We start from the raw sequence: 22993 nt of genomic DNA on the forward strand, positions 1-22993 counted from the left end.
CCAGTGTGTACTTGGCTCAAATGGCATCCAGTAGGAACATTTCTAGGCAGATCCTCAGGCATGGGGTCATGGTGATGTGGCTGGCATTGAGGGTTGGGAGCAACAAGACTACCACTTGTGGGTGCTCCTTGGATCAGGTCGAGGAACAGCCAGTGCACTTCCTGAGGTGGTGCATGGCATTGTGGGCTTGGCTCCACAGCGAGATAAAGTTCCCACCACCTCTACTGAACTGTTTGTTATGCTGCTCAGGAAGGTGGCCAGGTTTCTGCCAGTGGGCTGCCTGGCAGTCTTCCTGTGGGTGGTGTCCCTCAGGGGCTGGTGGTAGAGCCACTTAGGAAAACAGGATCTTCCTGTGCCATTGGACCAAGTCCTTTCCTAACACAGTTAACTACATTGTAGAATCCCTTTTATAAATTGACTGAGTTATATTTATCTTACGACAGTTCTCTGAAAACTGAATTAAGAAATAAACTTTGGCCCAGTAGATTTACTCATATAGGAATAAGAAAATGGTAAACCATTACTTGTGCTTTTGAAATCAGGAAGAGGTGGGGCATTGAGTCAATTGGTAAAACACCTGCTCAGCCACTTCAGTCATCTCAGATACAGTAAATAAGTTTCAAGAGCACTCCCAAGGTGTGGCATCCAGTGCTCAGATATCTGTAACCTTCCAGAGGTGTGAGAGTAAGGCAGCCATGGGATCCTCAGCCAATTCACCCTTGGTAAGAATAATATTATTCCATTGTCCTGAGATGTAGTAAAGCATAGGCATTGAGAGTTTTGCTTTAAATATTGAGAAAGTTTATGAAAGGCAGCTTTGTAAATAAGCAGACCTAGCAGGGAATAATCTTTAACCCTCTGCCATTTTTGTACCTCCTTTGTACCCAGAAAGGGTACTGGTAGTTAGAAGAGTGCAAATTAGAAGGTGGCCTGGTGCAAGGGAGGAATAGCTTCACTTTTGGGGGATTAATGAAGTATTTATGCAAATATTGGTTTCAACACAAAACATTACAATTTTGAATTCAAATGAAAACTGAAAGGGAATGCATATTGGCTGGTATGATTATTAGCCATTCTTACTGCTTTCTTTCCAGATCCTGCACACCCAGACAAATCCATCTGAAAAGGTGGCAACTAAGTGGGGACATTATGTGATGCCACGTAGCCCTGAATATAAGGTACTAAACAATAGACATAATTTATGAGCTATTGGTGGGAGATGAAGAGTGCTAGGGCTTCCTGGAATCAATCCCTCACCAGCCATCTCTCTTCTAGGCTTTTGTTTTATTACTATGGGAATGATCATTTTCAGAAGTTAGAGAACAGAAATGTGGATTTTTTGTGGATGGATTGTTTACATTGGCATAACATAATCAATATGGCGTGGAGATTCAGAATAGGAAGAAGGGGATAATCTTGCTAAATTAGGAATTGTGATATCTAGCCTGTAGGTACACATCAAGCTTTTACTGGATCTGTCCCTTGGCGTGGGGAAAATAAAATGAAAACTTCAGGTACTAAAGGTACCTGACCAATTTTAAAAGTCATTTAACAGTCTGTCGGGTGGTCTCCAGGCATGGGATCTCCATGGACTAAAAACTAATCAGGTTTTTGTGGGCAAGCATTCCTCTTGGCTGGCACTGTCTATTTTTTAAGGTGAAACAATGCTTATGAGAATTATTGAAAATATAGAATAGGCGACATGACTAATTCATGTTACCATCCACCTGGTTGCCAAATTTTGGTTTTGATACAGAAAATAAAAGCTTTAAAATATGAAATTATTTTCTCTCTGGGTGCTCTATGTCCTAGATCACCCAGAGAGAAAATATTGGGTGTATTTTTACAGCATAGAAAAATTATTTTCTTGGATTAAGACCTTATACTCGCACCATTTCCTTGAGGACTTCTAAAAAATGTTAATTTCTTTTAATGTAATTCATACAATGCACACAAACAGCAACCTATTTCAAGACCTTTATTGAAGGGTAAAATGTATCCGTACCAGTTCTTAAAAAGTATGACACAGAACATATTCTAACAATGTACATACTTATTAATACTACTAATTTAAGAGAACTCAAATGGTTGAGATCCTTAAATAATTACATTTTATGGATCCCTTAGATGTTAGATAGAAAGTACCATAAAAGTACAAGAGATTATTTTAGTAAAGCTATTTCTATCACTAACAGTTCATTCAATTATTATGTTAGGAGGGAATAAATCACTGCATATTCAGCATGACATTTGTACCAACATCTCATCAAAGTCCACTGTCATAAGAATTATGGCTTTAAAATACATTGCAAGTTACAAAAGCTAGACAGTATGCTATATTTACTGACCAGCTGACTTAATTTAAGGCCACCAGATTCAAAGTCACTATAATTTAAGTACTGTATCAGATTTATGGCTAATATAATCTAAGTATTCAGATCAAATGAATAATGAAGAAATAAGTCTGCTACATAACACAACTATGGCAGAGCCTGAACAGGAAAAGCTTATATTATATAAGGATGAATAAAGCACCATTTCCTACTAGTTAAGTATCATTTGGATCATGGTAGTAGAGAAAGGCCCCATACAGGTTCAAGATCTTAACATGCTAGAAGCTGTACAAACATATAGGAGGAAACTATTTGTGCCTAAAAATGTAATGATCACAAGTGGTACATAAGGTATTTGTAATAACTAATGGCTTACATGGTAGGATTTCATCAGGGGGACAGCAGGGCAGCTCATCACCTGCGGCAACCACAATTCGTGAGGCAGCATAAAGCGCTATCATATTGATTGTGGTGGTGGCGGCTATGTTTGTGCCTCCCTCTCTTACTTGAGCTGGTCATTGCTGCCCTTATTGCTCCCCTTCAGGTTTGCTTTTGAATTTGGTTGCACTTTATTTATTACTAAATGAAACTTCAGAGCAACCTATGAAGTCTGCTCTATAACTATACAGACAGTTCAATAAAAAATGTCACCAACCTCCCTTTCTCTCTTGCATCTCAAATATTTTCAGGAATTTCCTGGATACAGCAACATTACAACCATTTTGAGCCTTACCATGTTGACATACTAGGTTTGCCTTTGCCTTCATAGTCCCCTTTTTGTTCTGTGTATGCTTGACTTCTGAGACTCTGGTGTTATGTTTTAAGGAACATGCTTGCGTCCTTTTAGGCTTAGAATTCCTTGACTTTGACCTTTAGACCCTTTTTGAAAAATCATCTTTCTTTGAAATCTCCCCTTCTAAAGTTTCATGTGACTACGTTACTTTTGGTGTGAAAAAGTGAATGTTGAATCTATTTTGAGAGATGTAGTTAGCTGTGTTAATCTTAAGTCAGGCAGAAGGCAGGGCAGGGTAGCACCTTAAAGACTGACCAGTTCAGAGAGGCCTGAGCTTTCTTTGGTGATAGGTTATTTCCTCAGATGCTATGCAAAGACTTGCAGAAAAGCTGGTGTTTTAAATAGAACGGAATTTAAACACAAAGGATTTGAAGAGGGGGTACTGCTGAGACAGCTGAAGGTAGGTTGAATAAGTCAGTAGGGATAAATAAGGCAGTTAACCCATTGAGGGACATGGGGGTTATAAAAGCTAGTCTAGGTATTGGGGTAAGAATCTATTGGAAAAAAAATTTGGGTTTTTTGGGTATAAATATAGGTGCAGCAAGGATTGTTCCTTTGTATTGACTTGGGGGAACATAATTTATTCATGGCATTGCTATCATTGTCTCAGGCAGTTCTACTGAGTTGGGCGAATTGCTAAATAGACCAGCTAGTGTACTGTTAAAGTGACAAACCTCTCTGAGCCTTCCACCACTGAACATGAATTTGAGTCTTTTTTTTCTTTTCTGCATTGCACCTGAGTTTCAGGAGGCTGCTTGCTAGCAGTGGCCTCCTGGAGCACACAGATCCAAGTAGCCTGAACACTGAGAATGGCAGAGAGCAAGAGGCTACCTGAACACATGCCCCCAGAACAGCAGAGACCATGCTGAATACAAGCATGTGGATGATTTCTTCTTCCACATTTGAGTTGGTTTTAAAAGTTTTGTTTTTTAAGAACAGCTTTTCTGAGGGCAGTGATGGAAGACCCAGGGTGGGCAAAATGTTCTGCCATGGGCTTTTTGTGTATTTTTGGAATTGATGTCAGATCAGTGTTCATTCATTCTTTCACACAGCATCATCCCATCTGCCCAATGTAGGCAGGGGAGGGGCACTGTAAGGAGGTGATGGTTTGGGAACGACAGAATTGTTAAAGCCTTAAGCCTCAGGCTTATTCAGTACTTGCACTGAAGCAAATCTCTTTCAACCTAGCTGTCATACTTACTTGGTTACTTGCACTGGGAACATAAAGGTAGAGTTGTGAACTGTCCATGAATTTATGGTCAGATTGTAAAAAACAATCCCAAAAATGCCTGTCCATAAAGTCAGTAAAAGAAAAAAAAATAAGTTGTCTGGAAAAAAATACTAAGCAACTGGACCTTAACTGAAAATCCATCTCAGAGGCAAATACTGAAGGACAGGCAGAGCAGAGTAGTGTCATCTGGTATCAGAGCAGCAGCACAGCACCTTGGGGCAAGTCACTTCAACAGTCTTGAAGGCATGTCCAACTGTACTCTTTACATCCTTACCCTTTATTATATTTACTTAATCTTGTATATAAGCATGCTTTATGACAATTTTATCGTGTCCATTGACTTAAATTTTACCTTTACTCACCCCCACATTCATGTTTCACTTATGCTAATACAAGGTAATAATTTGTTGCATCTTTTCTGCCTGACATCAGGGTTAAAAACGTCAGCTTTGCTTTAGCCATTACAAAGCTTGCTAATTTTGTACCGTGGCTGCCTGTGCAACTTGTTGATAACCTCAGCTCTTTTTCTTGTGGAATACAATAGTGTGGCGGAGGGTTTAATGGCTCTAATAATAATAAAAAATATATTGTTGGCCACAGTATGTGGTGTTTCTTAATCAGGCTAGCTCAGTGAGTCTTCTACAACTAGTTGTATGTGAAAGGTTCTAATAATTGCAGGACAATTTAACCTGTTTTTGCTTTTATATGTCATACATTTGCATAATTATAGTCTTTTATTCTTGACCAGATATCTGTTTGTAATTTCTTTCTCCATTACACTGATAAATTTACAGATTTTTTTTCTCGGTTCTAATCCTGTTATGCCACTAATTCAGGTTTGACATACCTCTTACTCTTATATTAGAATATACAAAGATACTATTTCTTACAAACACCTTTAATGTATTTCTCTGTCTGACTTATGTGCTTCTCAGTCCTGTTGGCTTTCCCCCTAGTTTTTAGGACCCCAGACCCTTATTTAAGTGATATTCTGGCACTGTTCCATTTTGATTAAAGCAGCTTTCTCTAAGATGTTTCACAGTTTCTAAGAAATTTAAACCCCATTCATTACATCATCTTAACCAACCGTGTACTGAAACCCTGAAGTTACTATGCTTAGCTGGATCTGTAGATGGACAGGAAACATTTCAGAGGATACTACCACTGGGGCTTTGTATATGACATTTCTTCCTAGTAGATTAAATCTAGCTTCTAGGACTTACATCATTGGAACAACTTTGGAATTCCTTACTGAAGAATTAAGATTTACCATGTGATTTTTCATGGCTCCTATGTACTTTCAGGGACTCTATAAAATGACATTTGGAAATCCTGAATTCAGTTTGGACCCGAGCAGTGATATCTTAGACCAGGGCAGTGCAAATCCTTCCAAATTTGGTTAGTAATTACTTTGTGTGTTTTTCAGTTACACTGTGTTTACAAAGGCTGGACCCAGGAGAGTTTGCTTAAAGGATTGTGGTCATTGAAATAAAAATGGTAATAACAAAAGCTGGCTTGGAAGTTTCAGCTCAGTAAATTTCACAGGACTTTGTGAACCCATATGTGGAGTGGGAGAGCAGTTACGTTGAATAATTTTCTTTTGTAAATTGAAGTTATTTAGACAAAGAAGAAGATAAGAGTTTTAGCTAGAATAGGAGATAGGGGAGAGATTTTTAAAAGCAATTTATGCTGAGCATAAGCTTTACATGCTTTATGAATTGTTGAGGAGATACTGAGACTGCATTCAACATTATAATAGAGGCAGACAGGACATAATGATGTCAAGGGATGACACCATTTCACCCTTTATATGGAACCCTGCAAAGGATTTCCAGCATTTCAGTGAAACCTATGTTGGTAAGGGCCTGGGTACTTTTGAAAATCTCCACCCATATTGTGTGGTATTGAAGCTGTTAATTTCAATGGAGTACAAACATATGTATTACAGCAGTGAAGTAAGTTATAATTGTGATAGTCTTAGAGACATGGGTAATAAAATGATCCCATGTAAGAAATATCATATTGTGATACAATAGATGCTGTACCGACATTTGTTCCATCAGCTACATGTGAGTGGTAGAAATTATTTGCTGTGTTAATGTGTCTCAGAACTGAGAGGAAGACAACAGAAAGCTGGAGTGAAGTCTAGGTACATGTCAAGAAATCAGTTTTCTCTGCATCCAGGGGGCAAAAAAAGCAATCTACAGGCTGTTGCAGCAGACAATGAGGCCATTTTCTTTCTTTTTTTTCTTTGCATTTGCATCAGAAACTTTAGAAAGAAAAGGAAAAGTACCAAACTAAAAAACAAACAAACAAGGAAAAACAGCTATAAAGTCTTGTCACTTCTATTTCTTAAGTATGTGAAACTTATTTCCAAAACCCTACAGTTGTGGAAAGAAGAGTGCTTTTATAATTAAGGCACTGGATTAGAACTCAGGAGATGACTATTTCTTAGCTTTCAATAGACATCCGAGGGGACTCTGGGCAAGCAACTTAAATCTCTCTTATGGCTCAGTTCTTTCTCTGTAAAATAGGGACAATAGAAATTCCTTTCTCCTTCCAATTATCTGGTCTTCTTTATTTAGACTGAGGGATCTTCAGAGGATGTATTTTTTCTCATTGAATGTTTGAACACTGCTTAATGGAGTGGGGCCTTGATATCAATTGGAGTTGATAGGCGATACCTTAATATAAATAATAACTAATGCTGAAAGACACTTGCCTTATTGCAAAGTTAGAAGTCAGCCATTTTATCTGAGACTATGGCAACCTGTGGATTTTACCCAGAATCAGCTTAAAGATAGAACCTCCCAGTGAGTTTAGCTTTGATATGCTGGGCTTAAAACTCAGAAACAAAGCAAAGTGAACATGTATGTGCATGCACATGTATATGTATGCACACATGCATGTACTCAGAGGGGCAAACAAAACATCTGGTGGTACATGAATCCACATGATTTAAAATGGTAGAAATGGTTGGCAGGGATTCTCTCAAACTAAGATTGCCTTGCATTGCAGAACTGTATAAATGATGCTGTTAACCCATGAATAAGTGCTCAGATGATGACCCATAATGTGAGGGAGAAGGCAAAAGGGCAGCTATCCTTAATCAAGGAAGAAGCATGTTATTTTCATCCATTTTCTATTCAACACACTGGAAAATGGTGGGCTCTGATCAGCTGTCCTCCACCTGAGAGTTGAGAAGACAATCCTATTGACCTTGTACAGACATTCAGTTTCTCCTGGGAGTTTCTGGTCTCTCAGGAGAAGCCACAAATGTATAGATGTTCAGGCTTTTTCTCCCAAAATAAAAATGGCTTCTCCAGGAAAAAAATAACCTGGGAAACAGCCAGAGTTTCTCCTGGGAGATCAAATGTCTGTACGTGTTGTGGCTCATCTCAGAAGAAAACACAGTCTTCTAACATCTCCCCCATCCCCTCCAAGGGGCCAGTGTTTTGCTGGACTCTGCTACTCCAGCAGGGAGCAGAACATGCCACCTTTAGAATCCCCATATTGTGCTGCAGGGAAACACAGCCTGACCATGGGTAATCTGGGTCAGGCAATCAGGGCTGCCCTATGCACTGATTGCCTGGTGACAGGCAGCAGGCCTGTCACCAGGCAGACTGAAGAAGCCTGCAGAGTATGTGGAGATGTGTGAACAGCCCTTTCCCCTCACCCCCCGCTGTACAGTGTCGGCACTGCAAGGTCTCTACTTTTCAGGGCCTCGGCAATCAAATATCTGTACACATAGCTCTGAGCAAGTTTCTCTACCAGGAGAACAAACCTGGGAGAATTTTCATGTGTATGCAGTTATAGTGTTCACTGCAAGCAGCTGGATTTTACAAAGTTGATATTTTGCTTTTCTTGAAATAATACTTTTTAGGTATTTTTTTCTATTCCTTTAGGAATTGCAATAAAAAAATAACCTCTTCAAATGAAATTGATGTAAAAAATCCAATCATATTAAAAACATAGCTAAACAGGAAGAGGGAACATGAGATTTTGATTGTCAGTAATCATAGGATGCTGTCTAGGCATGAGGAAGTATTTCAGTACAAAAATTACAGTGAAGCTCATCTATGGAATATTTTTATTTGCACTGATTGCTTACTATGCTAACTATATTTTTTAGATATTTATTTTTTCTCTCTCTTCATGTCTGCTATGTAATGAAATACACAGAGTTAATTATCTCCATATTTCCCTAGTCATCATTTTTTTCCATTGGCTTGCAGCAAGAAGGAACACCATTGTGCTTGCTCACTGTGAAAGTTGTCAGGATGAGAAATCTCCGTAAGGCAGATTGTTGTGAGTATTTCTGCTCTTCCTACAGCTTTCTTATATTTCTGAAACTATTCAAACTACAATTGATTATCAATTGGTTATCAGTTATTACATGTAGTCTGAATTGTTGTTAGTTTCTCTGTATTATACCTTATTATAAAGATTTTTATAAAGTAACACCTTATAAAGATGTTTTTGGGTGGATAGGGGGTATATATCTATATTACATATTTTGAAATATGAAGAAGGTAAGACTAAGTCAGGCAGAAGGTAATGTAAGGTGTGGCACTTTAGGCCATGTCCAGATGAGTGTGGCCGTGTGGTGTATAGCACTGCAGACCCATCTGCAGCACCACAAGTTCATGTGTTCTCCATGCTGCAAGGTAGCAGTGCAAGGGTTTTTTTTGACCCTGGTGTAAAAAAAATCCATGCAAAAAAAGTGGGGTGGTGCATATGGGGACAGTGTGCACTGCCCAGAGCCAGAGCCTGCTCTGTCAGAGCCACACTCCAGCTGCTGACCAGGGCTCTGGTGGCAGGATTGCCATGGCTGCAGCTCCCTGAGGCTCCCAGACCCCAGGTAAGTCTTCTGGGGCCAGTACAGTTTCTGGCCCTAGCCTCCCCTACCCCACCCAGTGTAACCTGCCATGTGTTAGAGGCTATGTGGCAGAGGCATTCCCTGGGGACAAGTAGCATAAGGTGTGCCACTGATTCTTGTCCCCAGGGGAACAAACATCTATGCTCGTGTGGATGTGGCCTTAGAGACTAACTGGTTCACAGCTGGCATAAGTTTCTAAAACTTTATGCCAATTTTGAACCAGATAGTCTCTAAGGTGCCATAGGGCACGTATGCATGAGCAGAGAGGCTGCTCTGATACGCTGTAATTACAGCACGGTAATTACCACACTCCAGTAGCCTCTGCCATTTCATGTATCAGCATCCCCACATTTCAAAATGGAGGTGGGGGTGTTTTATCTAAAGCTCATTCAGCAAGCTTTATAAATAGCACCCCTGCTACCATTTGGAAGTGCAGGGATGCTGATACACAAGATGCTCTGGGCACTTTTATTAGAGTGGCTCTTGGAGCTGTTCTAATTAAAGCACCCCCCTCCCCCCAGCAGACACTCCTGGAGCACATGTATAAATGCCCTAAGATGTCACCTTGCCCTACTTTCTGATTGACTTCAGACTAACAGGCCAAACCACCTCTATTATTTTAGATTACCAGTAGTTGAGAAAACAAACAGCAATTTTAATAAGAAAGAAAATTACTTCCTCCCCCTCCCTTTTTTAACAAGAAAGAGTATCCTTTCTCTCAATTTCAGAAGCAACAACTCTCTCAATTGGCCAGCTTCCCACACTGCCATTCCTCTCTGGGTAGGATGCATGTTTGAAGGTGCTGTGAGAAACCAGTTGCTGTACTCTTTTTTTTTTCCCGTTTCTCTTGTGTATTTGTCTTTTCATTACTATTAATCTCAGTATTACGTTTACAACTAGTAAATTGTTTTTAAAATTATTTTTGGTAAAGAGTCAATTTGTTGAGAAATACACTTTTGGGAGCTGGAAACTAGGGCTGTGCGAAGCTTTGCTGGCTGTTTCGTTTTGATGCTGTTTTGACTCATTTTGAGCTTGAAATGGTGAAATCAAAAGAAAATGAAGAGCGTTGAAACAGCCTTGAAATGAAACAAGGGCAGTTAAAACGTTTCAAATTTCAAAGCAGCCAGGTAGTGGGAGGCAGGGAGAGCCAGGGCTGCGCTCCGAGCTGCTCTGGAGCCCTATGTGGCTCAGCCCAGCAGGGAGCACAGCCCTGGCTCTCCCTGCCTCCCATCGCTGGGCTGCGCTCTGTGGGGCTGGCGGAGCTGATGGGAACGCAGCACTGGCTCTGCCCACTGCCTGCTACTGGGCTGTGCTCCGATTGGCTTTGCTAGCCCCATGGAGCTCAGCCCAGTGCCGGAAGGCGGGCAAAACTGGTGCTGCGCTACACCTCCCGCCACTGGACTGAGTTCCACGGGGCTGCGAGCTGCTGGGAGCTGAGCCTGGTGGAGGGAGGCAGAGCTCAGCACCAGGGTTGCACTCTGATTCCCCTCACTGGGCTCAGGTCCACGGGGCTGCAAGCCTCTGGGAGCTGAGCCTGGTGGAGTGAAGCGGAGTGCATCCCCAATGCTACGCTGAGATCTTCCCCACCGGGCTGAGTTCCACAGGGTGTGACCTGCTGGGAGCTGAGCCTGGTGGAGGGAGGTGGAGCTCAGCACTGGGGCCCTACTCCGCATCCCTCCACTGGGCTCAGCTCCATGGAGCTGTGCTGGGTGCGGGCTGCGCCCAGCATCGGTCCCAGGTGGCAGCAGCTGCCTCCCGCCCGCACCCATGGGAGGGCTGTGGGGCTCTGCTGGGCTCCTCCTGTGGGTGCGGGCCCTTGATATGCCTGCCAGATCGCAGGACTCTGTTTCTGCTGCCTGGCACTGGCGCTGGGTGCAGCCCGCACCCAGCACCGGGAAGATTGGTGCTGCCACTGGCTCTAGGCGGCAGAAGCAGTCTCCCGTGATCTGGCAGGCAGATCGGGGCCCGTACCCCCAGGAGGAGTCCAGCAGGGCCCTCCCAGCCCTCCCAGGGGTGCGGCTAGGCCCCCGATTTGCCTTTCGGATGACAGAAGGCTGGTTCTGCATCCTGGGGCCAGCGGCACCACCAGTCTTCCCAGAGCTGGGTGCGGGCTGTGACCAGCACCATCCCAGGCGGCAGGAGCAGCCTCCTGTGATCTTACAGGCAGATAGGGGCCCACCCACACCCCCGGGAGGAGTCCAGCAGAGCCTCACAGCCCTCCTGGAGGTGCAGGCCCCCAATCTGCCTGCTGGATCGCAGGAGGCTGCTCCTGCTCCCCAGCTCCTGCTTGTCACCCTGCTGAGGTGCAGTTTCCCAGAAACCTCTGCATCTATCTCTTTGAAACTTGGCAGGCTTCATGCCTTCAGAAGAGGCTACCATCTCTGTACGTTTCATCCAAATCAGGCAAGAAATGGCAAAGTTATAGGCAGCTTTGTTCTTCCCCGTTATAGCTTACAGGCAAAACGTCAAAATAATCTCGAAACAGCAAAATAGTTCAGAAGAAATGAAACAGATCAGTGCTTTCAAAATTAAATGAAATGAAACAAAATGAAACTCGAAATGAAGCACTGTTCCATCAAAATGTTGAAACTGTAGTCAAGGTGGAATGGTGCTGTTTTGCACAGCCCTGCTGGAAACTGCAGAAACTTTGATGGAATCCAACAAATCATTTAGCCTGAAATAAATGTTTAAAAAAATCACAAAACTATTTCATTTAAATATTTTCAATATATTCAAAACAACATTTTCAAAGGGAAATATTTTAAAAGGGCAGCAGCTGGTATATTCTAATTGTTGTGTGAACCAGCTGAGAAATGGAGCAGGTTTGCTGCATTTGGATCATTGTCAGGTTGTTCACGCATAACAATTAGACTGGTACTAGCTTCAGCCCTTTTGAGGGGGCTACATGCACATTCCTGTGCCCACACCCTAAATGTTTTGTTTAAGTTGAACACTATTTTTGAGTCTATTGCAAATAATATTTTTTCAGTTAGGTAACTGAAATGAAAAGCTCAATATTCACAAAGCTAATTGCTACACACCTTTTTTATACAGTGAGCCAAACTGATTGTTATGTGTGCCTGTGGCTACCAACAGCTTCTGCTGAGGAAGCCCGGACTAGAACTATCTTTAACTGCAAAAACCCTATCTGGAATGAGACTTTCTACTTCATAGTACAAAGACAAGTCAAGGTAAGACCAGCAGCTTCCCTCCTGTCAGCACTTGGAGGATCTCCATAGCAGGCCTCTTGATATCACCTGAGTCAGGAGTTCCAGATGTTCTGCACCCTGCATTTCATACTACTTGCACTAACTAAGTGCCCTAAAAACTTAAAATCATACCATACCATCAGTGTTTGGCTGCTGAGTACCTGGTTTCATTTGAAACACAAAAATGGTGGGAGTCTTCTCAGGGTCACCCAGAGCATCTTTAGCTTCACGTGTTAAGCATTTTGCTACTAACCCCTTCCCACCTACATGCTTTTACATTCCTCTTTCTGCAGCAACAATAAGCTGACTGTTCAGTATGGTCATACATAGTGCTATTACTTGGGTTACCATATTTCCAGGTCCAAAAAAGAGGACATCTGTCACGGGATGGGATGGGGCAGGGGTGGTGGGGAGGGAGGAGGAATATGGTGGTGGGGACTGGCAGTGATATGCTGGTGTCCTGCCCCTGCCCATTCTGTTGCCCTTCACTGACAAGCCACATGCCCCCCAGCCCTGCTGCTGCCCCTCACTCTGGACCCACTGACCCCAACCCTGCCAGAGCCCCTTACTCCAAGACAGCAGTACCCTGCTCCCACCCCTTGCTGGTGCCCTTCACTCCTGACCTGCAGCCCCATGGTGCTGCCAGTGCCCTGCACGTCCAGCCCACAGTCACCCATCCTGTACCCCATGCCCCTCACTCCTGACCCACAGCCCCTGCCCCCTAGTGCTGTCGGTGCCCCTCACTCCTGACCCACAGCCCCCTACCCCCCATCTCTGCTGCCCAAGCAGCTTCCACATTGCGCGTGTGCCCTCTCTCTCTCTCTCTCTCTCTCTCTCTCTCTCTTCCTTGCCAGAGCCCCCGTGGGGACCATGTGACTCCCCCAACATCCAATCAGCTTGCCTGCTTCTCCCAGTCCCAAGCAGCCAGCCTGGGAAAGCAGAAAACCCAGACATTTCCTCTTATTTTTAAAACCTGCCCGGATGCAGCACAGAGGTCCAAAAAAGAGGACATGTTTGGGAAAACTTGGACGTATGGTAACCCTAGCTGTTACAGTAATTGTGGGGAAGGATGAGTGGGGGAGAAGATGCAAACAGTATACCTCCAACCTCTACATCCAGCTCGAGCCCCACACTTACCTTTCAGTCAATGTGGTTCCCTCCCCCAACCACATTACACTCAACCAGTATAGCTAATGTCTAGGAAAGAGTTCTTGCTGCACTTTTTGGCTAGCTGCTGTGCTGCCTTCCATAACCTGCATCCATATCCATCCATCATTATTACCATGTCCCCATGACAAAGATTGCTTTGCATTTGAAAGCTTGTCTAATTTTATCCCTACTACATAGTTGGTCCAATAAAAAAAAATCACCCTGAGAAATTCTTGCTTCCCACATAGTTTCTGGAGCCTCACAGCTACAGCATCACTCTTACACTACCAAGGAATAAATTATGGTAACATTGTTTGCAGTGACAGAAGGTATAAATTTAAAAAAATATTCACGATGAATATCATCATGTGGAACGAACTATAGCTTTAGCTAGTCTGAGAAGTATAATACTAAGGAAAAGCACTTGGAAGTATAATATGAAACAGGAGGATTACAGCCTCTCAATTCAAATTGTGTTTGCCTAGGAAAGCCAGGGGACTGGACTTTAGCTAGGAGGTCCGTTTCAGTCCTATGCTCCTATGACTGCACAGTGGCTCACTGCATGGACCTTAGCTATCCAGAACGGTTCTTTTTTGGTTGCACCCAGTTTCTACTTTTCAAACTGGCTGGTACAGTTGTGACTGCCTCAAGTCAATGACATCACTACTATTGGTGAACTGTCATAATGCAGGAATTTAAATGAGACATATTTATAATTTATATGCAGAACAGTTGTTTGTTTTGCTCTTCAGGAGTGTGAAGAAACCACATAGACCCAGTTGCTTATGGACACCACAAAAACACTGAAAGCCTAGCTATTTTCATATGGTTTTTCTTATTGGTTTCTGGCAACTTCTAAGTAACAGGACATTGAGCAAATCACTAAAGCAGTGGTTTTCAACCTTTTTGGACTCAAGACACCCTCATTAGACTCGAGGCGGTTCTCCAGAAATTTTGTAAATTGGGTGGCATCTGATTTCAAAAAGTAATTTATATATTACAGTGCTTGCCTCCTTGCAGAGAGGCCAGGCAGTAGGGGTGGGGGGTTGACCAGACAGGGACAAGCCTGAACCTGTGCTTACCTGCCTGTCTCCTCGCACCTTGCTTATCTCATCGTACCTCAGGCACCCTTCAAAGGATCTTGGCCATTGCAGTGGAGGGCTTACAAATTATTTTGAGGGATATTACCTTACTCCTTACATAGTGGGGTCTCACTTTTCCTCATATCACAGTTTATCAGCATGAAGTTGAAATATTTGTATTATTCACTCATGACTAGCAAGCTTGCTTGTGAAGTATGAAGATCACTGTAATTAGGGTGACCTTATATCCTGGTTTGGCTGGGACAGTCCCAGATTTTGGAGGCCTGTCCTGGCTGGCAGGTGAAAATTAAAATGAGCATCCTGGGTGCAGGGCACAGTCCGGTGTGGAGGTGGAGTGTCCTGAGCTGTGAAATAGGAAGCCCTAGCAGACAGCAAAATTGCCCCTAAACTAGATTAGCTTGATTAGTGGAATGACCATTAAAAAGGGGAGATGATTATTAACGTATGTGAAGTAAAGAACAACGGGTCATTAACAGGCCATTGAGTCTCTTAGCTTCCTGAATAGTAATTCCAGAGCTATACCATGCTGCCCTGCCCCTGCCTCTGCCTGTAGCAGTTCTGCTGACTTGGGATAAGGGCTAGGGGACAGGGTCCCAATTTTCACATTGTCCCATACGGTCTCCCTAACTATAAAGTGGTTCTGATGAAACCCTTCTAGTATAAACCATTCCATCTCTGTACACGCTCATTTTGAGCCCTTAGAAGAGAGAAATCCTATTTCTAATCTACAGCTGAAGAATACCTAGGCTGCACTTCAGACCAGTAACCTTTTAAAAAGATAAGGACACATCTGGGGGAGAAGGGAATGTTGTTTTTTGTTTTTAACTATTTGAAGCTGCTGAAAGTAGTGGCATGTCAAAATTAGTCCCAGCAGGAATAGAGTGCAGGCAATGTAGTCAAAGGTGCATAATATATATATATATATATAAAACACACCAAATATAGCTCTACAATTTATCACTTGCATAACACCATCACATATATCATAAATCTATATACAGAATCATCCACATGAACAAACATGTCTTTTCAGGAAATTTTCTGAAGAGATTACCATTTCAGAATAGAGATTGCATTGTCATATCTTGTATCTGTTTTCCTTGCGTAATTTTGAAATATGATCTACCGGGTGGAAACTTATATCTGATCCGAGACCCATTAAAATAAATGAGGTTCCACACTGGGGCAGTTCATAATCTGTGTGTCTTTGATACGTAGGCTATATATAAACTATGCCTCATTATTCCTCTTGCTCCTTGGACTGTGAGCATACAATGTAGCATTTACAGCATTATTTACCTCTGTCCCCAAGAACATCCTGGAGCTGAAAATTTGTGATGAAGATACAGTCACCCCAGATGACCACCTCTTCACTGTTCGTTTTGACATAGCTAATATCCAGCTTGGAGGAAAAGTGTGCCTGAACTTTGAGTTGAATCCAAAGGTGAGATTGGCTGGGATAATCTAGTTGAGGATGGTCCTGCTTTGAGCAGGGGTTGGACTAGATGACCTCCTTAGGTCCCTTCCAGCCCTAATTTTCTATGATTCTATGAACCAACCTGAGCGAGGTGAAACAATGAACAATTCTAAATTTCTCTCTTAAATTGCATTGCATCTAAAAGATTATATGAGCACTCAGTCTCTCCCATATTCTCTCATTTTATTTAAAAAGCCCCTTTAAGGTTGTGAAGTCAAAAACTCAAAACTTAGGGAAAGCCAGAACTAAAGTAACCTGTGCAATCTTATTTTTCTTAACTTATAGGCATACTTTATGATTAGAGCTGGATGGGACATTGTTCTACATCCAGACAACTACAATCTTTAAAACTTTTCCTGAACAGGGAAAGAGACGCACCCTGGAATAGCCAGTAGTCCATGGAATTGGCTTCATGTTTTGTTTAAGGAAGGTACCTCTGATTCAGTACACCTTTCCAAATCTGAAATTTTGCTCTTGCTAAAGAGGAAGTGTTAGATTTCTATGGTGGCCAAACATCCTATTTCCTGAATGTTTCAGAATCTTCAAAAGCAGTGTTTTGAATATGTGTTGGGGATGAGCTGGGGCACATTGCTCAAAAAAAAGGTAATGTATTAAGGCTTCTTTCTCATGTAGCTTACTTTTGCATTTCTTGGTTTTCAGAGGTTTGTGTTTTACTGAACTCAAGGGGCACTAGACATGTAGGGTTACCATATTTCTTGTACTAAAAAAGGACATCTGTGGGCGGGAGGGGAAGGGGGTAGTGGGGAGAGGGGTATATGATTGGGGAGGGGCACTGATATGCCCATGCCCTGCCTCTGCCCCTCACTCCCAAGCCCCTGCTCCCCCAGTGCTGCTGGTGCACCACACTCCTGACCTGCAGCCCCCTGCCCTCCAGCCCTGCTGGTGCCCACCCTGCACTCCTGGCCTGCAGCTCCCTGCCTGCCCCCGCAGCCCTGCTGGTACCTCTCCCTCCCAACCTGCAGCCCCTGCCTCCCCAGACCTGCTGTCCACACAGCGCGTGCACACATACACAAACACACACATGCAAACACACACTCTGTGTCTCTTACCTGGGAGCAGTTTACTGGGGCCCGCATGCAGACCATATGACCCCTGACAGTCAATCACCTTGCCTGCTGCTTCCAGGTCCAGGCAACCAGTCTGGGAAAGCAGAGGAAAAGCAAAAACGTGGACATTTGCTCAAATTTTAAAAACCCACCCGGACACGAGGACAGGGGTCCAAAAAAGACATGTCTGGAAAAACCTGAATGTATAGTAATCCTAACAAGGACCCTTAACTTCAGGGTAATGAAGAATGTTTTCAGTGAATTTCCTGTTCAGTTGGACAGTTGCTGTTAAGATGGGCTTGCAGTTGAGCTGGTCTTGTATTTGGTTAAAACTAAAGGACACTGGCTGATTTCTGATTGTCCTGTTCTCTACTGTATGCTTTGTAATGCTGTACAGAGATGCCAGGATTAGCTCTGAATTAAATAGCTTGGGTACCAGAAGCAGGATAGTTACATTAGTATGACATTGGGCACAGACAGAAGTTATGTTTGTTGTGTGATTGGTCCCCTGAAAGTGCTCTACAGGTATGCTGTGACACGTGTGGGTAGCTGCAGAGTGCTTCAAGAGTGGCTGATTGTGTGAAAAACTAACACTCATTTGATAAGGAATCAGATGAAGGCACTCCACTTTGGAGCACCTTAGGGCACTTCTGTTCCCTAGGGTCCATCTGTGGCATGATCGGGTCTGATATAGTCCAGCCCTGACCCTGGTGCTGTCTGCAAGAAGGGCCCACTTGCAGCACACACAACCGATTTTTGTGGGCATTTTGCAGCGGCCCCATCCCTTGGTGCTGATTGGTAGAGAGGACCTGGGGGGGGCAAAGGGGGGGAGGAGGGAAGGGGGGCAGCTGCCATACCATATGTGCTGTTCCTTCCCTCGGTGCTGGCTGGCAGAGAGGCCCCAGCGGGGGAAGGAGGGATGAGGGGGTAGCTGCTGTCTTGTCTGCTGCCCTTCATGCTGCCCTGCCAACTGGCGCCTTCCCTCCCACTAGCAAGGGCTGCTGGACTCCACTGGGGAGAGAGCATTTTATTTATTTATTTATTTTTCTGTTAATTTCACAGATTTTGCAGTTTGTGCAAAATTGTGAATTAAGTAGGTCCCTAGTTATTACACAATACCTAAAGTTGCAAGTTAAAAAAAAAAAAGTTGCCACATAGATAATCAAGGGTTTGGGCAACTGAGGATATCCTGCATGTGCTGTTCTGGAGAACTTTAATAATAGGCAATGTCTCAAGCTCCAGCTGTGATAATTGGTTGCAGATATTTGTTCATTTGCATGCGTTTAAACAGCTTGCCTTAAAAGAAGGGCTGGATGATGGGAAAAGAGTGATGTGTTGCGGGTTAGGAAAACTTAGTTATTCCTTGTTACAACACTGACTCACTGAGTCACGGCTTAAGCCAAATCCTCATATCGCTTTTTATCTGAGTTTCCCTATCTCTAACACTGAGATAGGCATAGCCTACCTCATAGATTCATATAAGTAAAAAACCATTATTCTGTGTGTGCATGCACTAAGATGCTAAGATGATGGACATGTCAGAAGAGCATAAGAATAGACGCACGTTACAGGTCAGGTTCTGACACTTTTAGGCACATACATTTTCAGGCTAGGCCTTGTGTTTCTTAGACTTGTCATGAAGGCTAAACTCTGGTGTACAGTTGGAATAAAAAGAGAGTTAATAAAAAAAAGTTAGTCTGTTAGTCTCTCTGGTCTGAGACCTGCAGACCTGCTTATGGCAACTAATTCATAGTTTTACTTTATGTTCAAAATGAGTAGCATAGCTATTGCTAGAGGTAAGTGAGAAGAGCATTTTCCCTGGTGCTAAGTTAGGAAGGGTGCCAAAATTCCCCTCCTTTCCTGCATAAAGGGGAGGAAGGAGGACCCGGGAAACTATAGGCCAGTCAGTCTTACCTCGATCCTGGGCAAACTGTTCGAGAAAATTATTCTGGCACACATCCAGGAGGGGCCAGCAGGGAAATGCATGCTCAGGGGCAACCAGCACGGGTTCATCAGCGGCAGGTCATGTCAGACCAACCTGGTGGCCTTCTACGATCAGGTCACTAAATCATTGGATGCAGGGGTAGCAGTGGATATAGTCTTCCTGGACTTCCGGAAGGCTTTCGACACTGTCTCTCACCCCGTTCTCATTAGGCAACTGGGGGACTGTGGCGTAGACACCCACACAGTCCAATGGGTTGCCAACTGGCTAGAGAGCCGCACCCAGAGGGTGGTAGTGGATGGGTCCTTCTCGGCCTGGAAGGACGTGGGCAGTGGGGTCCCGCAGGGCTCGGTCCTCAGGCCCGCCCTGTTCAACATCTTCATCAGTGATTTGGATGAGGGGGTGCAAAGCACCCTGTTCAAATTTGCTGATGACACCAAGATGTGGGGGGTGTGGGCACAATAGAAGGGAGCAACAGGCTACAGTCGGACCGTGACAGGTTACAAGGATGGGCGGAGGAGAACAGGATGGGGTTCAACACAGACAAGTGCAAGGTGATGCACCTGGGGAGGAACAACCAGCACCATACCTACAGGCTGGGGAACTCCCCTCTAGTCAGCACGGAGGTGGAAAAGGATCTTGGAGTCATTATTGACTCCAAGATGAACATGGCTCGGCAGTGTGGGGAGGCGGCTAGGAAGGCCAACTGTACCTTGTCGTGCATCCACAGATGCATTTCAAGCAGGACCAAGGAGGTGATCCTCCCCCTCTATGCGGCACTGGTCAGGCCGCAGCTGGAGTACTGCATCCAGTTCTGGGAGCTGCACTTTAAGAGGGATGTGGACAGCATTGAGAGGGTCCAGAGGAGGGCCACTCACATGATCAAGGGACAGCAGGGCAGGTCCTATGAGGAAAGGTTACGGGACCTGAACCTGTTCAGCCTCCAGAAGAGAAGGCTGAAGGGGGATCTTGTGGCCTGCTATAAACTAGTCAGGGGGGATCAACAGGCACTGGGGGAGTCCCTGCTCCCCCGAGCGCCACCAGGAGTGACCAGGAATAACGGTCACAAGCTGGCGGAGGGAAGGTTTAAGTTGGACATCAGGAGGCGCTACTTCACGGTCAGGGCGGCTAGGGTCTGGAACCAGCTTCCAAGTGAGGTGATGCAGGCTCCCACCCTGGGGGTTTTTAAGAGGAGGTTAGATGACCATCTTGCTGGGGTCGTTTGACCCCAGTACTCTTTCCTGCCATGGCAGGGGGTCGGACTAGATGATCTGCCCAGGTCCCTTCTAACTCTAGAAACTATGAAACTATATTCTGGCAGCAGGAGCAGCCCCACAGTTTACCCATGCTGGGAACTCCAAAACAGTCCCAGGCTGCTGGCGCTGCTGCTTTAAGAGCAATGGCTAGGGTTGGCAGAGGAGGTGGGGTTGGCAGAGGAGGTGGCAGAAGCAGCTTATCTGGGAACTGTTTAGTAATTCCATGCATGGGTAAATTCTGCTTGTTATACTTCTGTTAAAAAATATACAGATTTCCATTTGAAGAAAACTGTGTTAACACAAGATAGTTACGTTAACACAGTGTTCCATCCTGCTAATTATTCCATTCCAATGACAAAGCCCTTGTTTTGGAAAACTGTCTTCTTCCCCATCCTGGTCCTTCAATCCCTCTTGTTAGTTTTATTTAGGGTGTCTACTTTCTAAGATTTTGCTGTAGAGCATTCCACGCACCACCAGCTGAGCTTTTTTTGGCAGAATGCCTACTGCAAAGAAACTTTTTTGCTCTTTTTCAAAATACTCCCCTGCTCCATCCAGGATCTGCCCTTCTTCAAGCTCCCCATTTAGTCAGCTGTTGTAGGAAAAGGTCCTGTTGTGGCAACATCTCACTGCTTAAGCATTTCTCCAACATAATTTGCATTGCCCATTGCAACTTGTAAGACTGTGTTCTTCTTAAACAGCAAACAAGTGCCAATCGCAAGGAGTGATTTCCAACTTTTGAGCCTTGTACAAATGAATTTTCAAAAGCTGCATTCCCCTCTTCCTCTCAGTTGCAGCCTGTTGGTAAAACCCTGGTACTCCTCAGCATAGCTCATGCACATAGGAACAGTCTGTTCTATGCTTGTCCTTGTGCTCTTCTCCCACACAGATCTAGTGAAGCCTGGAGAAAGCCAAAGGTTATAGGTCCCCTGTTGCAAACTTTTAGAGAATTTTTGTTTGTCACTTTTGATATCCAATTGACAAATTTATTAGGGCCAGATACAAACATTGTATTTTTACTGGTATAGATAATCAGAATCCAGTCTATATCCATAACAGAACAGAAGTTTGGTGCACACAGACTGGTTTAAAAATGGGAGAACTCAGTTTAAGATTTGCACCCCACCCCACAAGGGTGATTGTGTGTTCTCTTCACTACCAATCTAAACTACTCCTCTTATAGAAAACTGTATAACTTAGATTGATTCCGCCTTGGGCTTTTTGACTGTCTGTACCTAGCCTAGAGTTCTATTTTCTGCAATAGAATGAACACTTCTAAATAGTGCCAGTCTGGAAAAAGAGTCAATTAACAGGACTGTCTCTAAGAGAGAAGGTTTATTGCATGATTTTGTTAATTTCCTTCTTTTCATTCTCAGACCCAGGAAGAGCTGGAAGTGGAGTTTGCACTGGAAAATATGTAAGCAAAAATAAAATGTTATATAATCTGTCATTGCAAGAGGCTGTTTGGTGAGATGGAACCAGTGATACAGAAGGGGCCCTGTATGCCTGCCACATCCTTAGATTCTCCCCACTCCTCTCCCTCTAATGACTCATTTTCCAATTAATCCAGACTGGAATGATATACATAACTGATTTTGAGGTGAATGTGGCTATTTATTTTATAATCCAGTCGAAAGAGAGACGAAAAAGGTAAACAAAGACAAAATTGATTGAAGGAGTTGAGAATGTGAGGTTATTTTGGAGACAGACTGAGCATGAGAAGATGGGTGCAGAGGCAGGTAGTGACACAAGACCAAAGTGAAGGAAAGGAGTGGCTAGAAAGGCTGATGTAGAAAGATTGAGAACAAAAGTGAGCAAGACAAAAATCAAGCAAAAATTTACCTGTGCTTCTGTAAATCAGTTTTGAAATACTTGTATGTCTCTTTTTGTTTTTCAGTTCAGCTGTTCCTGAAAACACTGTTACTAATGGAGTATTAGTGGTAACTTGTATTTTCTATGCTAATCTCTGCATTACATATCAATACTCATGGTTCAGCTAGAATTAGAGGGGGAGTGAATGACCCCATATGCAGAACTCTTAACCACTTTTTTCTGTTGAGATGCATGCTGAAATCAGAAGTTTTGAACTTCTTGACAGTCCGCAGACCCACACAATTTTCATGTTGTGAAAGCCTTGGGCTGGAAGAGATGCGAAATTACCCAAACCCTCCACTTTTCTGACATGCTTGCTGATCAAAGGAAAGGAAAGGAAGTAACATTTGAAGCAATTATGTTACATTATTTCAGTCTCTCTTGTTGGGGGATGCTGTAATAAGAATATTAAAGCTGAAAGCACTTTCACATCCCCTTCAAAGTCCTGTATTGTTGAATAATGACAATTAGTGAAACACAGTGATGAGCTTCAGCTCCCAATCTAGTTGCCTTTTAATATGGCACAGCCCTCAACCTTTTACCTAAGGACCACATAACAATTACTGGTGTCCTACATTGTCACTTTTTGGCAAAAAAAATTTAAAGTATAGATTCATAGATTCATAGATGTTAGGGTTGGAAGGGACCTCAATAGATCATCGAGTCCGACCCCCTGCATAGGCAG

General features: G+C 43.6%; 1 protein-coding gene across 1 annotated transcript in view; it reads left to right on the top strand.

Annotated features, from left to right (window-relative positions):
• Nucleotides 1–695: 695 nt before the first annotated feature.
• LOC102385462 (cytosolic phospholipase A2 epsilon-like) overlaps nucleotides 696–22993 on the top strand; it is a 50428-nt gene continuing 28130 nt past the window's right edge. The window contains exons 1-7 of the mRNA XM_006034080.2: nucleotides 696–722; nucleotides 1095–1178; nucleotides 8593–8665; nucleotides 12291–12427; nucleotides 16010–16141; nucleotides 21813–21853; nucleotides 22334–22376. Of these exons, the coding sequence (XP_006034142.2) occupies nucleotides 696–722; nucleotides 1095–1178; nucleotides 8593–8665; nucleotides 12291–12427; nucleotides 16010–16141; nucleotides 21813–21853; nucleotides 22334–22376 (537 nt within the window). The remainder of the gene's footprint in view (nucleotides 723–1094; nucleotides 1179–8592; nucleotides 8666–12290; nucleotides 12428–16009; nucleotides 16142–21812; nucleotides 21854–22333; nucleotides 22377–22993) is intronic.

The sequence above is a fragment of the Alligator sinensis genome, unplaced genomic scaffold (genome assembly GCF_000455745.1).
Source record: "Alligator sinensis unplaced genomic scaffold, ASM45574v1 scaffold314_1, whole genome shotgun sequence".
NCBI lineage: Eukaryota > Metazoa > Chordata > Crocodylia > Alligatoridae > Alligator > Alligator sinensis.